Below are 18,715 nucleotides of genomic sequence, written 5' to 3'. Positions count from 1 at the left end.
TTTTTTTTTTTTTTTTTTTTGGTACCAGAAAGTGAACTCAGGATCTTGCATTTGCAAGGCAGGCAGCAGAGCCACTGAGCTAAATCCCCGGCCCTAATTTAACTATTTTTTTTAATTGCCTGGATTTTTGGTGTTACAGTTAGAAAACTATTGTCAAATCCAAGATCATGTATATTTTCCTCTGTGTTTTCTTCTTTTTATAGTTTTAGCTCTTAATTTGGGTCTTTGATCCTGTTTGAATTTTTTGCTTATAGTATAAAGTAAGGTCTTAACTTCATTCTTCATTCTTCTGTTTTCCCAGCACAAGTTTTGGGTTTTTTCCCATTGAAGAGTCTTGGTCAGAATAATCTAATATATGAAATAAATAAGATTATAGCAAGTTTGAGGCCAGCCTGAACTATACAGCTAGACTGTCTCAGATTTTAAAAAAACACAGCCCAGCACTCGGGAGGCTGAGGCAGGAGGATCACTGTGAGTTCGAGACCAGCCTGGGCTATAGAGTAAGTTCCAGGTCAGTCTCAACTACACAGTTGAGACCCTGTTTCAAAAAAAAACAAAAACAAAAACAGAAAAACCCAGTTATATTAAAATACAGTTTTCAAGAAACAGATATATAGTTTTCAAAGTATGAAAACCCCCAAATTATGTTAATAATGTGGTTCTAACTACCATCACTTCAAAGTAGTGATGATATAAATAGTATTTCAAGGTATCTGTAGCAATTGTAGTATGAAAATTTTTTTATTAGTACTGTTGACAAAGTCAAGTTCCATTTCTTGTATTGTTACTGTCCATATTCAGAGTGGAAAGAAATACTACAGTTTTATTAAGAAGTTAGTGAAAACAAAGATGTGTTTTCCTACTAAGTTCCTGAACACCCCCGGGTTTTATAGGCAGGTCCTAAACCTCAGATGAAGAACCTCTTTGGTGCCGGGGATTTAGCTCAGTGGCTCTGCTGCCTGCTTCACTGCCGCAAGGTCCTGAGTTCGATCCCCGGTACCCAAAGAAAAGAGCTTTTGTGACCCACACCACGACACTGACCCTAATTGCTCAAGCTGTCCTCCGTCACACTCTGGATGTTTTAGTCCCACCCGTCCTTTGGTTTGTCACCCACAAACGGCACATACTAGTGACAGCGAGGGAGGCGCCTGGAACCCTGAGGCCTTCTCCTTTGTAAGTGTCCGGCTGCCACAGGTCGGGTCTCGGATAACCCTCTCCAGGGCTGCACCACTCCTGTTTTCTCTGCTCCCGGGTGGAGAAAGGGGAGACAGTCAAAGAGTACATCTCTGCCCCTTCGCTCCGTTTCCACAGAATGATGCTCTTTTCCGAGCTATTCCCTCGTCACACCCCAGGACACTGAAGACGTTTCAGTGTGGCCCCTTCCACCTGCCCTGACCTCGTTACCTCCGCTCCTCTGTTCTGCCTCCTAGAGGCTTCGACAGCTGTTCGTAATTCCTCCTACGTTTGGAAAAGCAAAAACAAAAACAAAAAAACTTCATGCTTTTTTATTCTTTTCCTTTCATAGTCTCTACTTCAGAAACACAGTTCCCTCTGTTTCTGAATTTTAAGCAGAAAGGTAGTTTAAAATAACCACAACCCTGAATCCAGGCTGCTTAGTTTTGGTTGCTTGTTTGTGGCGCTAGGCCAGGCAGCTTAGTTCTGAACCTGTTTCTTACTTGAGCTCTCCTGCCCGACTGTGCCTTCCTTTCCTTGGCTGTGAAATGGGTACGATAGTCACACCTACCCCCAACGGTGACTGCAGGGATTTAAAGAATAAGTAATTGTGAAGCACCGGGTAGCAGAGGTGAGTGGGGCTTTCTTAGTAAATAAAATAATCTTTTGACTCCATCTCTTCCTTTCTGCAAAAAACTCTTATCTCCTTCCTCGTTTTCTTCCTCTCAGCAACTGCGAATGCTCCCTTTTTTGTTAAAATCTGTGCCTTCCGCATCAACTCGTACATCCTCATTCCAGAGCCGCCTGAACTGACCTGCAAAAATTCCTGTCATAATGCTCGGCCTGAGCCCCGAGCTCCAGTGTCCCTTCCCCAGCCCCTTCCTCCGTCCCCTCCGCCCTTAGTCCTCGTCCCTCCGTATCTGTCCCCTTGACTCTCCCCAAGCCGAAGAACTGCACAGTGGCTGGGCGTCAGCCGAGCAGCACATGGTGAGCAGGGGACCCTGGACCCGGGAAAGAACAAGTCCCAGGCGGGGCTCGGGGTCTGAGGCAAGTGCCCCGCAGGCCCTTCATTCCAGCTCTCTAGGGACAGCACTGTGACGTCCCCTCCAAGCCGGTGTTCTGCCTCCGGGCTCCCGAGCAGAATCTAACCGCCGTGGGTAGGCCTGACGAGGTGGTGGAGAGGACGGAGCGCTGGCCTGGGAGCCAGAGACCTGGCTTCCGTCCCCAGCGGTGCGTGCGCTCCCAGCCACGACCTTGGACCTTGGCGGAGTCAGTCCTGTGTGGCCTTGGGGGCCTTAGAGGTGGCGAGGCCTTCTTTCCTGAGCACAGATTTTAGCCCTGCGCCCACTAAAGCTGCGTTTGCTGTAGCAGTAAAATCCCAACGATCTAACACAGTTCGCAAGTGAAAGAAAATCTTCACATCCTCTGCTTGCAGCGCATACTGAAATGTAAATAGCAAAAGGCAGTTTCAGACCAAATTGGCTTTGCTGATCGACTGGTGGTGGTAACTGTGCTCTTTTAGGGCCGGGGATTTAGCTCAGTGGTGCTGCCACCTGCCTTGCAAGCACAAGGGTCTGAGTTTGATCCCCGGTACAAAAAAAAACAACTAACTCTGCTCTTTTAGACAATCTAAAGGTTAAAGCAGGTTTATTTGGCCTCAGCAGCATTGACTTGTTTTGTTTTGTTGTTGTTGTTGTTGTTTTTCTTTTGAGACGGGTTTTGCTATGCTGCCCAGGCAGAAGTCATGGGCTCAAGTGATCTCCCTGCCTTCACTTCCTGAGTAGCTGGTGTCGCACTGCTTTAAACACTGATTTTTTGTTTTCTGAGACAGGATCTTTCTAGGTAGTCCAGGCTGGCCTTGAACTCACTATGTAGCCCAGCCTGGCCTCAGATTGCAGCAATCCTCCTGCCTCAGCCTCCCAAGTGCTGGGATTGTAGGCATGCACCACCACGCCCAGCCAACACTGACATTTTGGACCAGAAGGTTCTTTCTTTAGGAGAAACGTCTTGTCCGTTGTAGAATATTTAGCAGTATTCCTGTCCTCCATCTGCTAAGTGCCAATCATGAGAATTGAGTTTTCTCAACATTTCAGTTATCTGTTGGGAACCAAACTGCTCCAGGTTGAGATGCACTGGGTTAAAACCTTTAAAAATTATATACATTATAAATTATAACGTATATAATTATAAATATATTTATGATATGATGATCAATTAATAATTATATGTATAAAGTCTTTTCTTTACATGACTAACTCCTCCAGCCTCCATGTCGTTAAAGATGCACATTCTACATTTTCTATAAATTTCTAAGTACCTCAAATCAAAGCCACACACAGTTACTATCTGGTAAAAGTCGTATTATCTGGGAATGAGGTGAATGTATTACCTGCCCCCAGCCATCATTATCACACCCAAAAGTCTGTCCTTAGGAAGTGAAAGCAATAGCAATTAATTCATTTTCTACTAGAAATTAGTAAGCTTCATTCCTTCCAAATATTTAATAAAAACATGAAAGTTGCCTGGGTTGGTGGCACATGCCGGTAATCCCAGCACTCAGGAGGCTGAGGCAGAAGGATCACCACAAGTTCAAGGCCAGCCTGGGCTACACAGTGAGTTCAGGGGCAGCCTGGATTACATAGTAAGAGCCTGTCTCAAAAAACCAAAAAAATGGAGCAGGGTTTTAGCTCAGTGGCACTGCACTTGCCTCAAAAGAGCAAGGTCATGAGTTTGACCCCTGATACCCCCACAAAAGAGAAAGTCATCGTACACTGCACACATCTGTTTTAGTTCTTGCCACACACGCAGTGCTGGTTCTCAAGGTTAATAGTGGTCGTAACTGGGGGAGCAGGGACTACTGACATCTAGTGGGCAGAGGCCAGTGATGCTGCTAAATACCCAGAGGGCAGAGCACTGCAGGGTCCCTCAGGACGGTACACGGCCTCTCTCTGCCTCTCTCGACCTCGGGGCCTCCCTAATCCAGTCTCTGCTCTCCTCTCTCTCAGCTGCTCCTGGCACAAGTTCCTAAGATGCATGGTTACGATCTTCCCCTTCCTGGAGTGGATGTGTCTGTATCGATTCAAGGACTGGCTTCTTGGAGATTTACTCGCTGGCTTAAGTGTTGGCCTCGTGCAGGTCCCTCAAGGTAAGAAAGGTGCAAAGCCTTGTCACCCACAGAGTCTGTCGGATCTTCTCCCCTGCTCAGAGCGGACAAAGACGAGCTAGACGAACAGAAAAACGAGACTTTCACTCACATCATTACCATTCGCTCCCTGGACTGGCAGAGCTCTAACCCTTCGGGGATGCAGCCGAAAGACTCAGTTCAGCTTAGGCCTTGGGCTGCTTCTCAGAATGACTGTAGCGCCTCCTCCGGGTCATTTTTCGGTTTCGCCAGTTGTGTTATACTCGCTACTGTGGTAGGTCTCACTTGGCGGTGCTTTTTTCTTAGAAAGGCAAAGGCTAGGGAACAGCGTGCTGGTATTTCTCCAGCAGGCGACAGACAGCCCAGGGGCCAGTGCAGAAGTAAGACAAGGCCACGCAGGAGGAGCGGCAGCTGTCTGGGTTTGGGAGCCTCATTTCCCACATGGGGGCCCACACTCTGGTAGCAGTGGCCTGCGTGTGTCACTTCCTGAGCTCCACAAGGGACAAACCAAGTTCCAAGAGAGCCTGTGCTCAGGACAGCCGAGTCAGGCTTCCCGCTGGATGCTCCCCTGGTCCAGATGGAGCATGCTAATTGGGATGGTTTTCACCCTGAGCAATTGTGCCAGGCAGCACAGCTGACATTGTACTGTTACCACGTCTCCAGGGAAACAGGAAAGTTAACCTGAAACCAAGTTAGCCCACAAAGGGAATGGGCTTTATTATTCCGTGTGTGTGTGTGTGTGTGTGTGTGTGTGTGTGTGTGTGTGTATGTGTAGACTTGTGCAGACTAGGGAAGTGCTTGGCCACTGAGCTGCACCCATGGAGTCTTTAAACACCTCCGTTGCTCTGTTCTTCCGGGCCCCACTGCAGGACCAAACCTTGCAAAAAGGAGACCAACCTGGAAGGCTGCCCCTCCCCTAACCGGCACCAGGGATAGAACTCAGGACCTTGCACTTGCCAGGCAGGCGAGATGCCACTGAGCTATATCCCGGCCCCAAAAGGAGATAAATCAAATAGGCACGTGATGGCTGAAATACAACTCTGGCACAGGGACATTAACTGGGAAATGCAAGGGAATATTTGCTTATTTATAATTTATCATACAGTAAACTTTACTTTTTTAGCTGGGCCTGGTGGCACATGCTTATAATCCCAGCCCTTGGGAGGCTGAGGCAGGAGAATCGCTTTGAGTTCAAGGCCAGCCTGGCCTACATAGTGAGTTCAAGGCCAGGTTGGACTACATAGTGAGACCTTGTCCAAAACCATCAATAACAAGGGCCAGGATTTAGCTCAGTGGTTCTGCCGCCTGCCTGGCAAGTGCAAGGACCCAAGTTCGATCCCCAGTACCGGAAAAATAAAAAATAAAAACAACAATAACAAAAAAAAACCCTTTTCTTTTTTTCTTTTGATGCATAAATCCATGCATTTTAATGCATATTTGTGAAAGTACCACCACACTGGATCCAGGAAAACTCCATCACCCCCAAACCTCACCTGTGCTTTGACTTTATAGTCTCACCCTCCCCAGACCTACCACACTGGTTCCACCGCTGTGGTCTCCAATCCCATGGTGCTGTCTCTTTGAGAATATCGTATAACCAGAACCCTACGGTGTGCAACTTTGGAAGGCTGGCTTCCCTCATTCAGGGTTATGCGTTTGATATTCGTCCAGACTGTATGTATCAATAGCTTGTTCCTGTCTGTTGCTGAGCACAACTATTTTAATCTATTTTCCATGGATGTATTATGTTTCACAATGAGACAGGGATGATTAACTTAATTATTAAAACCATTTCTACACAAATTACTCCAAAGGCAGTTAAGACAGCGTGGTATTGCACAGAGAGACAACGCGGACACTGGGACAGAAAAGAGTGACACGTACATGAGTCACGTGATTTGTATCAGATGTATCACTACAAAACAGGCTTTGTCATGGTGAAACAGGGTGAAACGATTGGATGCAAACTTTTTTTTTTTGGTACCGGGGATCAAACTCGGGTCCTTGTACTTGTGAGGCAGGCAGTGGAACCACTGAGCTAAATCCCTGGCCCAAAATTGACTACAAATAAGGAAAAAGTGGATAGCTCTCTCATACCATGCACAAAAATGTGTTCTTCGTAGATTCAAGACCTAAATGTGAAAGACAGAACAATAAATAATTTTTAATAATATAGGAGAAAAAAATAGCAACATAGGCGAGTTGGTTTTCTTCATTAGTATGTTTTGGCAGTACACAAAGTTTACCGCCTTCCTGGGGAGTGGGTACATTATGTAATACAGCGAGTTTTCTCTTTTAAATTCCCTTCCCTCCCGCTCCGCCTCCTCCTCGAATTCCCGTCCCCGTTTTCATTCTTGTTGGTATTACTGCTCTCAGCTCATGCTCACGGCATATAATGTTTAGGTTCGTTGAGGTTATCGGGTCCCTGTATGTGGCAATCTTTTTCGCCTTCTTTCCCCCGCCCCTCAGCCCTCACCCTTGGTCTCTCCGACCCCTGCCATTTGATCCACCCTCTTGTCCGCTGCTAGCCGTCCTTTACTTATCTTTGTGTTTGTCCTTGGCCTTACCCCACTGAGAGATGCCGCGTGGTATTTTAAGCTCATAGGTCTGGTTTATTTCACTCAACATATTTTCCAGGTGCCTCCATTTTCCTCTGTCCTTCTTTATAGCTGAGTCGTACTCCATTATGTGTAGACACCACATTTTCTTTATCCGGTCGCCTGCTGATGGGTATACAGGCTGCTGCTTCTATAATCTCGCTATTACGAATTGTGCTGTTATAAACATTGTACACATGTATCGCTGTAGCGTGATGTTTTAAGCTATGTAAGTGAAAACAACGCTAAGGTTCCATCATACTCCTGAAAGAATGGCAGTCATCAGGAGATCAAAAAAGAAGTGCTGGTGAGGCTGTGGTGGAAAAGGAACCCTCCTACACCAAGTACAGAATCGTATGGAGACTCCCCAGAGATCTAGAGTTAGAAGTTTCTTAGGACTCAGCCACCCCCTTCTCGGTATCCTCCCACCGTTTATTTTTGCAGCTGTCACGGCTTGTATCTAGTGGTCCCCCAAAGCCTCGTGTGCTCATAGGTGGGGCTCTGGGAAGGTCGCTGATCATGGGTGTGTGATGCTTGGATGGAGGCTGTGACGGCTAAATTAGTTCCGCACGGATGTGGGTGTGGCTAATGGAAGCCCCGCCCCGAGTGTGGGTGGCACCAGCCAATAGGCTCGTGGCTGTACCCATTCCCCACATTCCCACCCGCCCCTGCTGAGCTCTGGCTCCTGTCAGCTTGGTGGGGTAAGAGATTCTCCCAGGAGCAGCCGCCTTACTGTGGCCTACAGCTGTGAGAGCTAAAGAGGAGCTGAGGTGGCACTGCTGGCGCTGGGGAATCACCATGTATCGCAAACAAATAGCAACAACAAAGAAACTTAAAGAAAAGATCCCCCTCCCTGATCCATGGGGAAACTGTCTTCCACCAGACAGTTCCTGGTGCCAAGGTGGGGGACTGCTACTTACCGCCACCCACTTAGGAGCTGCTCAGGCGGCTCAGAAAACTGACCTTCTAACAGGTTTTGCAGTTTAAGTAAGAGTTGCTTTAAAAAAAAGAAAGAAAGAAATACGTACAGATGAAATGAATACAGAAATATCTAGGAAATTACTTAATATTTGGGAATTGCTTCAAAATAAGATAGTGAGAAGGAGCCGGGCGGGGTGGTGCATGCCTGTAATCCCAGCACTCAGGAGGCTGAGGCAGGAGGATCACTGTGAGTTTGAGACCAGCCTGGGCTACATAGTGAGTTCCAGGGCAGTCTCAACTACATCGTGAGACCCTGTCTCAAAAAACAAAACAAAACAAAACAAAAAAAATTCCTCTTGTATGAGATAAGAACCCAGCTCGCTGGACTCATGAATGAATTCAGGTGAACAGTAAGTTGAGGAGAAACCCTCAAGGTAAGAGGTACGGGTTTAAAAACACCCGAAGCCCGACACCACGCATGTTAGTTCATTGGCTTAAGAGATTCTACATTCCCATGGTGCCTCTGAGGAGAGAGAGGATGGTGGGAAGGAGCGGACGGTGCCCATCACGCTGGACCAAGTCAGTGCAGCCCTGCTCCCATCTTCAGCCCTCACCCTAGGGCTTTCCCCAGGGCTGGGGACCGGGCCACTTCTAAGATGTTAGAGTTGGACCTTAGCATTGCGCTGTTGGCTTCCCAGGTCTCCAATTAAGACCTTGCGTGAAAGGCGTGATCAAGCCTATGACAGAGAACGGAAGCCGGTGTGGTTGGTTGGCACACACCTGTGGTCCTGGCACTCTGGGAGGGTGAGCCAGGAGGGTTGCAAGTTTGAGCCCACCCTGGGCAACCTGACAATTTAGAGAGACCCTAACTCAAAATAAAAAATAAAATACAGCTGGGATATAGCTGAGTGAGAAGGCTCTGAGTTCAGTCCTAAGTACCAAAAACAAACAAACAAAAACCCTGAGACATAAAAGCAAGAGAAGGTAGGAATCAGAAACGATAAAAGGGCATTTGGTGACAGGATTCTGTTATGGTCACCCTCAGTCATCTATATACCTGACTTGGGTTTTGTTGTAGTTGTTTGTTTGTGACAGTTCCTCACTAAGTTGCCCAGGCTGGCCTCTAGTTTGATACCCTCCTGCCTCAGCCTCCCCAGTAGTTGTGATTTCGGGCGTGTACCACCATGTCTGGCTTCACAGAGATAAAGTTTATTCCAACCTTCTTTACAGTTTTTATTTAGAGTGACTTTTAAAAGCCACGCTACCTCTTCTTACTTGAATTGTCTTGCTTTTCAGGGCTGGTACTTAGTCTGTTGACAAGGCAGCTGGTTCCCCCTCTCAATGTCGCCTACGCAGCTTTCTGCTCCTCCGTGGTGTACGTGATTTTTGGATCATGTCATCAAATGTCCATTGGTGAGTTCCATGCAGAGCCCCAGAGGCAGATAGAGTTTCTGCCTCGATCATTTATTTAATAGCTGAGAAACTGGGCTTCAAGCTGTGTTTAAGAAAAGCAGCAGAAGTTGGACATCCTGTCCATAGGGCTGATGTGCAGGTTCTCCCCGTGTGTCATTATTAATGTCACTTCCAGAGAAACAAGCCAAAGGGTTTGAGGGCGCAGGTCACTTCCTTGGTGAAATCACCACACACTGCAGCCTGTCTGCCCTCCGCCCGGGAAATCCAACACTGACCGTTTGGCCAATACTCCCAGAGTCAGTGAGTCTTTCAGCTGGACCTGTAGCCGAGCTGCATGGGGCTGGGTTACTGTGCAGCTTGTAAGTTTATTAATTTACAATGAGAAAACTCTGGCAGAGCACAGGCATTCCTCATTTAATGACTGAGTTCAGTTCCGGCAACTTAGGTCGTTAAATTATTTTGTCGCTAAGTGAGGAGTCCCATGAGTATGTACATTGCAATATTCAGAACAAAGAAATGGTCAGAGGAAAACTCTACCTTGGTGACTTTGCTTTTATTTGCATAACTTTCCATGCAGTACTGTAATGTACGACAGGACATAAAACTGCAGTACTTGGCTGTACAGTGCAGTCAGAGGAAGTTACAGGGCTGTGTAAACAACTGCACTGTACAAAAGAGACTTTGAGGCGCTCTCTGCAAGATGTACAGAACTGTGCAAACAAACAAACAAAAAAAAGGACAGATTCTCAGGCTGAGCCAAGGGTCCTAAGTCCAAAGAGTTGTTAAACAGTAGGTCCTTAAATGAGGGACATCTGTAAGCAGAACACTCAAGTCCGCAGGACAAGCACTTTCCTCTCTGAGTCAGAAGTCCACGTACTAATTTATAATTAGAAATGACCGGCCAGGCGTGGTGGTGCATGCCGGTAATCCCAGCACTCGAGAGGCTGAGGCAGGAGGATTGCTGTGAGTTCGAGACCAGCCTGGGCTACATAGTGAGTTGCAGGTCAGTCTCAACTACATAGTGAGACCCTGTCCCAAAAAAACCATGAAAGAAGGAAAGAAAGAAAGAAAGAAAGAGAGAAAGAAAGAAAGAGAGAGAGAGAGAGAGAGAGAGAGAAAGAAAGAAAGAAAGAAAGAAAGAAAGAAAGAAAGAAAGAAAGAAAGAAAGAAGGAAAGAAAGAAAGAAAGAAAGAAAGAAAGAAAGAAAGAGAGAGAGAGAGAGAGAAAGAAATGACCATCACGGGCACCAGAAGAGTTGAAGGTCATGCATTCAGTGCATTTACTTAACCTACGGGAACCTGTACAGAAATCAAATCACAGAATGCCCAAGAGGCAGGGAAGGCATTGCCAACATTCACTCGGTGAGGAGCTTTTCTCCTGGACGTCCCCACTCTACACCCGACCAGGGACCAAGCAACCTCAGGATCTTTTTGGTACCAAGGATCGAACTCAGGACCTTGCACTTGCAAGGCAGGCGGAGGCACCACTGAGCTACATCCCGGCCCTCCTCTGCCTTTTTAAAAGGCAGTACTGCTGGGACTTAGCTCAGTGGTGCCGCCGCCTGCCTTGCAAGCGCAAGGGCCAGAGTTCAATCCCCAGTACAAAAAAAAGGCAATACTGAGCTGGGGACTGGGACGTGTGTCTACTGTAATCATAGCATTCTGGGAGGCTGAGGCAGGAGGAGCAAAAGTTCAAGCCCAACCTGAGCAGTTTAGCAACTTAGTGAGGCCCTGTTTCCAAGTTTTTAAAAATTTAAAAGGGCTGGGGATACAGCTCAGTGTAAAGGTCCTAGGTTCAATCCCTAGTACCACAAAAATAAATGAATGAATAGATAAATGGTGACACTTCGTACTTTACCCAAAGCTATCGTGTGCTGATTTTACATCTGGGCCCCAAGGGGACAGTTTATCCCCAGATCCCCAAGTTCCTGGGCACCGCACGATCATTTCCAAATACTGATAGGAAGGGGCTGGTCAAGCTTTTGTTGCCAGTACCTTAAAGGCAGAATTTGTGCTTGCTCTCCCACGTGTGCCTGTCAGTGTGAAAATTAAGTGAATTACTCTTTGCAGCAGGATTAGCTCTGTGTCACCTTGTGCATGGTAAATTCTTCAAAAGTATTATTCTTTTTTTTTCTTTCTTTCTTTCTTTCTTTATTTTTTTTTTTTTTTTTTTTTTTTTTTTTTTTTTTTTTTGGTACTGGCAACCACTATGAACTTGGGGCCTACATCCCGACCCCTTTTTCTTTTTTCTTTTGAAACAAGTTCTCCCTAGGTTGCTAAATGGTATGGGCTAGCTCCAACTAGCATCCTCCTGCCTCAGCCTCCTAGAGTGCTGGGATTACAGGCGTGCTCTCCCTCCTATTGTAGCTTTGGCTTATGATCCTTTGCTACCATCTCCCTAAGGGCAGCCACGGTGGCTGAGGCTTGTAGCTCTCTCTAGCCCATTTCTCTTCGACTTCCACTCCATGTGTCCATGATCCACAGAGACTCCATTCCTGGACACAGCACCTGACTGCCAGGAGTTGGTTACGAGACGTGGATCTCGGTTCTCCTCCCAGCTCTTGCTTTCTTCTCCGTGGCCACATTCCAGTCTGTGCCTCAGATCAGAGCCCATCCAGGAACGGTCCACAGCTTGCTTTGTCAGTGTCTGTCAGTCTGCGTGGACTCGAACCCTGACCTCCCACCTAACGTCCTCCCCACAGGCCCCTTCTTCCTTGTGAGTGCCCTGATGATCAATGTCCTGAAGGAGAAGCCATTCAACAAAGGCCACCTGATCTTGGGAACGTTCCTCAAGGACGACTTTACTGTCCCTTCCTACTTTGACAACTATAACAAGTCCTTAAGTGTGGTGGCGGCCACCACTTTTCTGACTGGGCTGATTCAGGTAGGACCTTATAACCCCCGACAAAGAACTGAGTAAAGGGAACCCTCATTAGTGGCTCTTGTGGGAGGGATGAAACTTGGCTCTCTTCAGAAATCTTCCACCACTGACTTAGGAGAAGACCCTGAACTTTCTCCCCAGCCCCTTCTCCTCCAAGCCAGAGAAGAGTCTTAGAACCTAGAGTTCCACTCCTGATTGTATCTTTTTCAAAATAACTTCTATTCTTTTAAGAATAGCACTCCTGGGGCCAAGGATTTAGGTCAGTGATGCCACCGCCTGCCTCGCCAGTGCAAGGTCCCAAGTTCGATCCCCCATACCAAAAAAACAAAACGAAATAAAAGAATAGCACTCCTGGGTTGTGTTTCTGGTCAGTAAGCATGACAGAATAGCACTCCTGGGTTGTGTTTCTGGTCAGTAAGCATGACAGTCAGGCCTGGGATCCTTTTTCTGCAGTGACAAGGAACACAGCCTCAGGACAAAAATGTAAATGTCTTATTAAAGTCTCAATACTGCTGTACACGGTGGTGCATGCTTATCATCACGGTGCTCTGAGAGGCTGAGGCAGGAAGATCACAAGTCTGAGCACGGTCTGGGCAGTTTAACGCCTTAGTGAGACTGTCATGATTTTAAAAAATAATAATAAACTTTAATTTAAAAAGGGCTGAGGATGTAACTCAGAGCAGAGGTCCTGAGTTCAGTCCCCCCTACTGCAAAAACAAAGCAAAAACCTCAAAGTTCATTTTGGCAGTGTTTTAAATTTTCCTCTGAGCGTTTGCCTGCAATCCCAGGTACTCAGGAGGCTGAGGCAGGAGGGTCAACAAATTTAAGGACAGCCTGGACAACTTAGCAAGACCCAGTCCCAAAGTAAAAAAAATAAAAAGGGCTGAGGATAAAGCTCAGTGGTAAAAGGCCCTGGGTTTAATCCCCAGTCCTGCAAAAAAGCAAAGCAAAACTAAACAAATAAAAAATACTGCAGATAAGTGAAAGTAGAGTACAGAGGATGTGGGGAAGAGAGGAATAAAAAATCAGAACAAACAGAAAAATGGCAGACTTAAGCCCTAATATTTGAACATTTACATTAAAGGCAGAGATCAGCATGTTAAAAATATTCTGTCTGTAAGAAATTAACCTCGAATGTAATGAGAAAGGTAGACTGACAGTAGATGAATGCAAAATCGTGTCATGCAAATGTTGATCAAAAAAGCAAGTAAACATTAAATGAGATTAGGAGAATTTACACAGCGTAGGACTCCTTCTGTGCCACCTTCCGGAGTGACAGAGCTGGAGAACGGTACTGGTTAAGGACGGGGTGGGGCGGGCAGGGAAGTGGAGGCCATAGCGAGGCGAAACGAGGCAGCTGTGGGCGGGCGGAGCTCTGCTGCTGTGGTGACGTTGCCCGTCTGGTTCTCCTCCCCCGGCCCAGCTCTCCATGGGCCTCTTAGGCATGGGCTTCATGGCCACCTACCTCCCCGAGGCTGTGATCAGCGCTTACCTGGCCGCCGTGGCCCTGCACCTCGTGCTGTCCCAGCTGCCCTGTGTCTTCGGGGTGATGATCACTTTCCACGCCGGTCCTGTTGCCTTCTTCTATGTGAGTAGCTTCACCCCTCACCCGGAGTTGCGAACGCCCCTCCAGTGGCCTCTAAGGACCAGCAGGCCCGAGCAGAGCCTCCTGCCTGTTCGTGATCAAAGATGCAGCTCACAGGTGGCCAGCCGGGTCAAGGGTGTCCCGGAAATAGTTTCATCTCTGTAGATTTAAGGCGGCTGGACCATGCTTTCCTTTACAGTAACCATTTCAGCCTAGCATTTGAAGCAAATATTTAATGTTTTCTGAGACAGGGTCTTGCTGTGTAGTCCAGGCTGGCCTCGAACTCGTGGCAATCCTCCTGCTTCAGCCTCCTGAGTGTTGGGATTGAAGGTATGGGCCACCACATGTGCCTATTCTCCCTTTATTGACCATTACTCTTTTAAAATCCCTTTTTCTTTTTTTTGGTACCGGGGATCGAACTCAGGCCCTCGTGCTTATGAGGCAGGTGCTGGAACCACTGAGCTAAATCCCCAGTGAAAATGCATATCAGGGGGCTGGGGATTTAGCTCAGTGGTTTCACCGCCTGTCTCGCAAGTGCAAGGACTGGAGTTTGATCCCCGGTACCGGGAAAAAGAAAATGCTTATCAGCACACTCTCCTCAACCTCCATGCTTGCCCTCACTGCTACGGTAATATAATTCTCATAAAAATCTCAATACCCACCCAGGCATGGTAGTGCATAGTTATAATCCCAGCACTCTGGGAAGTTGAGGTGGGAAGATCAAAAGTTTGAGTCCAGCCTGTGCAACTTAGAGACTTAGTAAGACCCCATCTCCAAATGAAAAATGAAAAGGAGGGTGGGGATACGCAAAGGGTGGTCAAAACATATGTTGAGTGGTTAAATGTTTTCAAATGTATGACAGTGAAAGACGCATTACCGTTAATCCCCCTCAAAATCCTCCCCCTTGCTTCAAACACTTCCCACCATTCTGGGAATTTTCTTCGTCTTTCTTTTTGATTTTGTTCTTTGAGACAGGGTCTTACTATATTGTCCAGTTTGGCCTTGAACTCACTATGTAGCCCAGGCTGATCTTGGACTCTTGCAACCCTTCTGCCCCAGCCTCCTGAGTGCTGGGGTGACAGGAGTTCGCCTGGCCATTCTGAAGCGGTTCTGGAAGTCCTCTTTTGTGTCCTTACGAGGTGTACTGTGAAATGTGGTGAATGCCACTGCCAGTGCCACCCAGCCAAAAGGCTGGCTCATAAAAACACTGCAGTGGGCGCTGGGGATGTAGCTCAGGGGCACCACACCTGCCTGGCAAGTGCAAGGGTCCTGAGTTCCATCCCCAGTAGCAAAAAAAACAAAACAAAAAGGGCCGGGGATTTAGCTCAGTGGTTCTGCCGCCTGCCTTGCAAGCACAAGGACCCGAGTTCGATCCCTGGTACCAACAAAACAAAACAAAAACAAAAACAAAAAAAAACATTGCAGGATGCCCTCATCTGCCTTATCCACTGGATCTGGCACTGTGTGGCTTCTGGCTGCTCCCCAAAGTCAGTGTGACCAAGGAAGGTAAACGTTTTGAATCGGTTCAGCACATCGGGACATCTACAACAGCACAGATACAGACACTCATGAAAGGGCACCTCCAGAACTGCTTCAGAAAGTGGCAAGAAGGAGGGGAGGGGAGGAGCCTTCCAGGATGAGGAGGAGCACTGTGAGGGCTTCGTGTGAACGTGTCTTTCACTGTACTAATGTTTAAAAATGTAGACATTCACTGAACTTAGATCTTAATCACGTCTTGTGTGCAAAAGCCCTGGGTTCAATCCACAGTACCATAAATAAACGAACAAAAACACAGCCACCAACAAAAAACCTTGGTGCCCAGTGACCTTGCCTAGGGACTTCTTTTTTAACTAATGCAGAGCAATGCCCTTCTCCGGATTTAGGCAGTTATTACACCCCTTTATGAACCTCTGTAATTTTGTTTTCTTTCAGAACATACTTAACTACTGTGTGGCTCTCCCAAAAGCTAATTCCACCAGCATCCTACTCTTTCTAACAGCTGTTGTTGCTCTGAGAATCAACAAGTGTATCCGAATTTCTTTCAATCATTATCCTATCGAATTTCCCATGGAATTATTTCTGGTAGGTGTTTCTAATGCCCTGATTTCATAATTCAGATATTTTTTTTTAAAGGTCTCACTATGTACATCAGGCTGGCTTTGAACTCACTATGTATCCCAGGTTGGCCTCAAAACTCATGGCAATCCTCCTGCCTCAGCCTCCTGAATGCTGGGATTATAGGCGTGCACCACTACACCTGGCTGGCTCAGATAATTTTAAATACTCACTTAGAAAGCTGAAATAAATGGGGCATGGTGGTACATGCCTGTAATCCCAGCACTCGGGAGGCTGAGGCAGGAGGATCGCTGTGAGTTCAACACCAGCCTGGGCTACATAGTGAGACCCTGTCTCAAAAGAATAATACAAGCTCATTCTAGAAAGTTTGAAAAGCTTAAAGAAATTTTAAAATGAAGGGGGAGCCAGGCACAGTGGTGCACACCTGTGATTCCAGCATTCTGGGAGGCTGAGGTAGCAGGATGGCAAGTTTGAGTCCATCCCGGACAACTCAGTGACTTAGCAAGACTCTGTCTCAAAATAAAAATATAAAAAAGGGTACCACAAAACAACAACAACAACAAATAGGGGAAAAGGAGGGAGAGAGTTACAGTGCTAGAGTTGTATCATCCCAAGTCAACTACTATTGATACTTTCGTATTTTGCTTTATTCTTCGAGACTGACTGGGCGATGCTCAGAGTTGGTGAATAGCCTTCACTTTCTATACAGAAGCTTTGCTTCAATTTTATTATAGTTGCAACCACACCATTATTAAGGCTCCTTGTATTCTTGCAACCCTGCCATAAGGAAAGTGGAGTGGCCAAGATGGTCATTTGCCTAATCCGTCACGCTGGTAACTGGCAGAGCTAGAGCTGGCTGCTGCCTGGCAACAGCCCTTCTTGTATCTTACTTCAGGTCTCCGGATTAAATTTGTCTCTTGCGCCATTACTGACGTTTCTACAGACATCTTCGTCCATTACGTCCCAGAGTCTTCGGTTTTGCTTTGTGTTCATGGTGCTGGAGACCAAGCGCAGGGCTTTGCTGCTAGGCTCGGTGTCTCCAGGGTCAGCACGTCTCCTATGGGGGTGCTGGATTACTGGGTGCACACGAGATTGTTCCACACTGCCTGTGTTTCCCTCGCAGTTAGGAGGACTCTGTGACTCAAGCCAAAGCACGGGCGATAGGCGTGAGCTCCCGTGTCCTTGTCCTGTAAGGTGACCCAGTCCCCAAGTGGAATGACCCTGGATCCCCAAAATGCCATTTACTGAGAGGCATCCCTGGGCAGCCACCAGCCCATACAGACTCTTGTGGGCAAAATACCAACAATAATAATAATTGTTGTCACTGTTGTTATTTCTGTGTGTTCTGATGCTGAGCTCTCTACGGTTTGTACATTGTTCATTGCCACAGCATATGTTTTTTGTTTGTTTGTTTGTTTGTTTTTGATACTGGGGATCAAACTCAGCTCTATGTGCTTGCGAGGCAGGTGCTGAAATCACTAAGCTAAATCCCGGCCCCACGGCATATGTTGCCTTGCACTACCTAGTCCAGGCCCGTCCCTCTAAGCCTGAAAAGCCCTGCTGCAGGTCCCCTCTGAGTCTCCTCGTGGAGATGCGTATTTGTTTTTCCTTTGGGTAGTTGGAGTCTGTCAAGGCCAGAAGCTGAGAGGCTGCTTTTACAATGGGCTTCTCCAAACCCTGGGTGAAATCGGTGGTGCCCCAGAGGTCAGGCAGCCACGCACGTGGAGACAGTGGCAGCCCTGCTCTCCATGGAGCCCGGCCAGCTGTGCCTCTGATGTCACAGTGACGGCATCTGCTCCATGAAGGGTCTGAAAGGCCGTGGGCATCAACCAGGTGGCCAAGGAAAGGAGAAACACGAGCGCGTAGAAGATGCAGTAGGCTGACAGCGGCTGGCAGGCTGGTTTGTGGGCCGCAGTTCAGACGTTCCTCTGGGGAATGTTGTAAATAACTATGAAAACCACTGGGTGGAACTGAGGCCCTGCAGCACAGTGGCGAGGTCTTAGTTTTCTGCCTTCAGACTGTCAACAGCAGTGTGCGACTTAGGCACCTGTTAAATCAAGCGATGGAGACGCTAGGCAGGGATTAGAGATACAGATCGGAGCAGGGAAAAGACCTTCCTGTCTCCCCAGCAGCAAGGAAATAAAAAGCGTAGGAGAGAAAAACTTCCCCCAGCACCTGCCGTGAAACGGCAGCCGAGGTGTGCTGGCGGGGACTGTTCCCACCCACCAGTCCATCCTAAAATGCTAGTCTCAAATATTTAGGAAGAATTTCAAGTCAATATCTGGGATCCAGGCAAAATATATTAACAACTCAAGAGTCCCTCAGCTATACCAGATTGCACATATTACATGTTCACAATTTTCATGTGTGTGTGCATTTAAACAATAGAGCAGACTCAAATGTGCAGAGTATTGCCTTTGGTAGACTTACTTCTACTTTTCAGTTTTGCATATTTTCTTTATTTCCTTTATGAGTAAATATTATCTTTATACCAGAAATAAGAGCGCCCTGGCAACCTGCTGTACTTCTTGCGCATTAACTTCCTCCCTGACCCAAGCAGCGGTCCACATTCTTCCTTCTGTTTGGACCTGCAGGCTTCTCGGGTCCTTCGTCTGATCAGAGCATCACAGCTGGGCCAACTGCTCTGCTGCTCAGCATCTCACAGAAATCTTCGAGTAGATGCTGGGAAAAGACTGTGGGAAGGGATAAGGGGGTAAACAACTATGTAATTAATAGTTTTAAAACCTATTTGTTTTTTGAGACATGATCTCACTGGGTACTCCAGGCTGGCCTTGAAGTCACTACCTTGCCCAGGCTGGCTTGAAATTTGTGGCAATCCTCCTGCCTCAGCCTCCTGAGTGCTGAGATTACAGGTGTGCACCATCACGCCCAGCTAAAACCTGGGCACTGAGCTGTCTTGTCTCTGGT

At 47.2% G+C, this 18,715-nt stretch overlaps 1 protein-coding gene across 6 annotated transcripts in view; it reads left to right on the top strand.

The window, feature by feature from the left end:
• Slc26a8 (solute carrier family 26 member 8) overlaps positions 1 to 18,715 on the top strand; it is a 64,062-nt gene that overhangs the window by 11,590 nt on the left and 33,757 nt on the right. For all 6 annotated transcript variants that reach the window (XM_010605351.2, XM_010605355.2, XM_010605352.2 and 3 more), the window contains 5 exons: positions 4,179 to 4,318; positions 9,130 to 9,246; positions 11,948 to 12,129; positions 13,550 to 13,714; positions 15,644 to 15,793. In XM_010605351.2, coding sequence (XP_010603653.1) covers positions 4,179 to 4,318; positions 9,130 to 9,246; positions 11,948 to 12,129; positions 13,550 to 13,714; positions 15,644 to 15,793 — 754 coding nt within the window. The remainder of the gene's footprint in view (positions 1 to 4,178; positions 4,319 to 9,129; positions 9,247 to 11,947; positions 12,130 to 13,549; positions 13,715 to 15,643; positions 15,794 to 18,715) is intronic.

This window comes from Fukomys damarensis, unplaced genomic scaffold, assembly GCF_012274545.1.
Source record: "Fukomys damarensis isolate Sample0158 unplaced genomic scaffold, DMR_v1.0_HiC HiC_scaffold_20, whole genome shotgun sequence".
NCBI classification, from domain to species: domain Eukaryota; kingdom Metazoa; phylum Chordata; class Mammalia; order Rodentia; family Bathyergidae; genus Fukomys; species Fukomys damarensis.
This window is presented reverse-complemented; position numbering and strand designations above follow the sequence as displayed.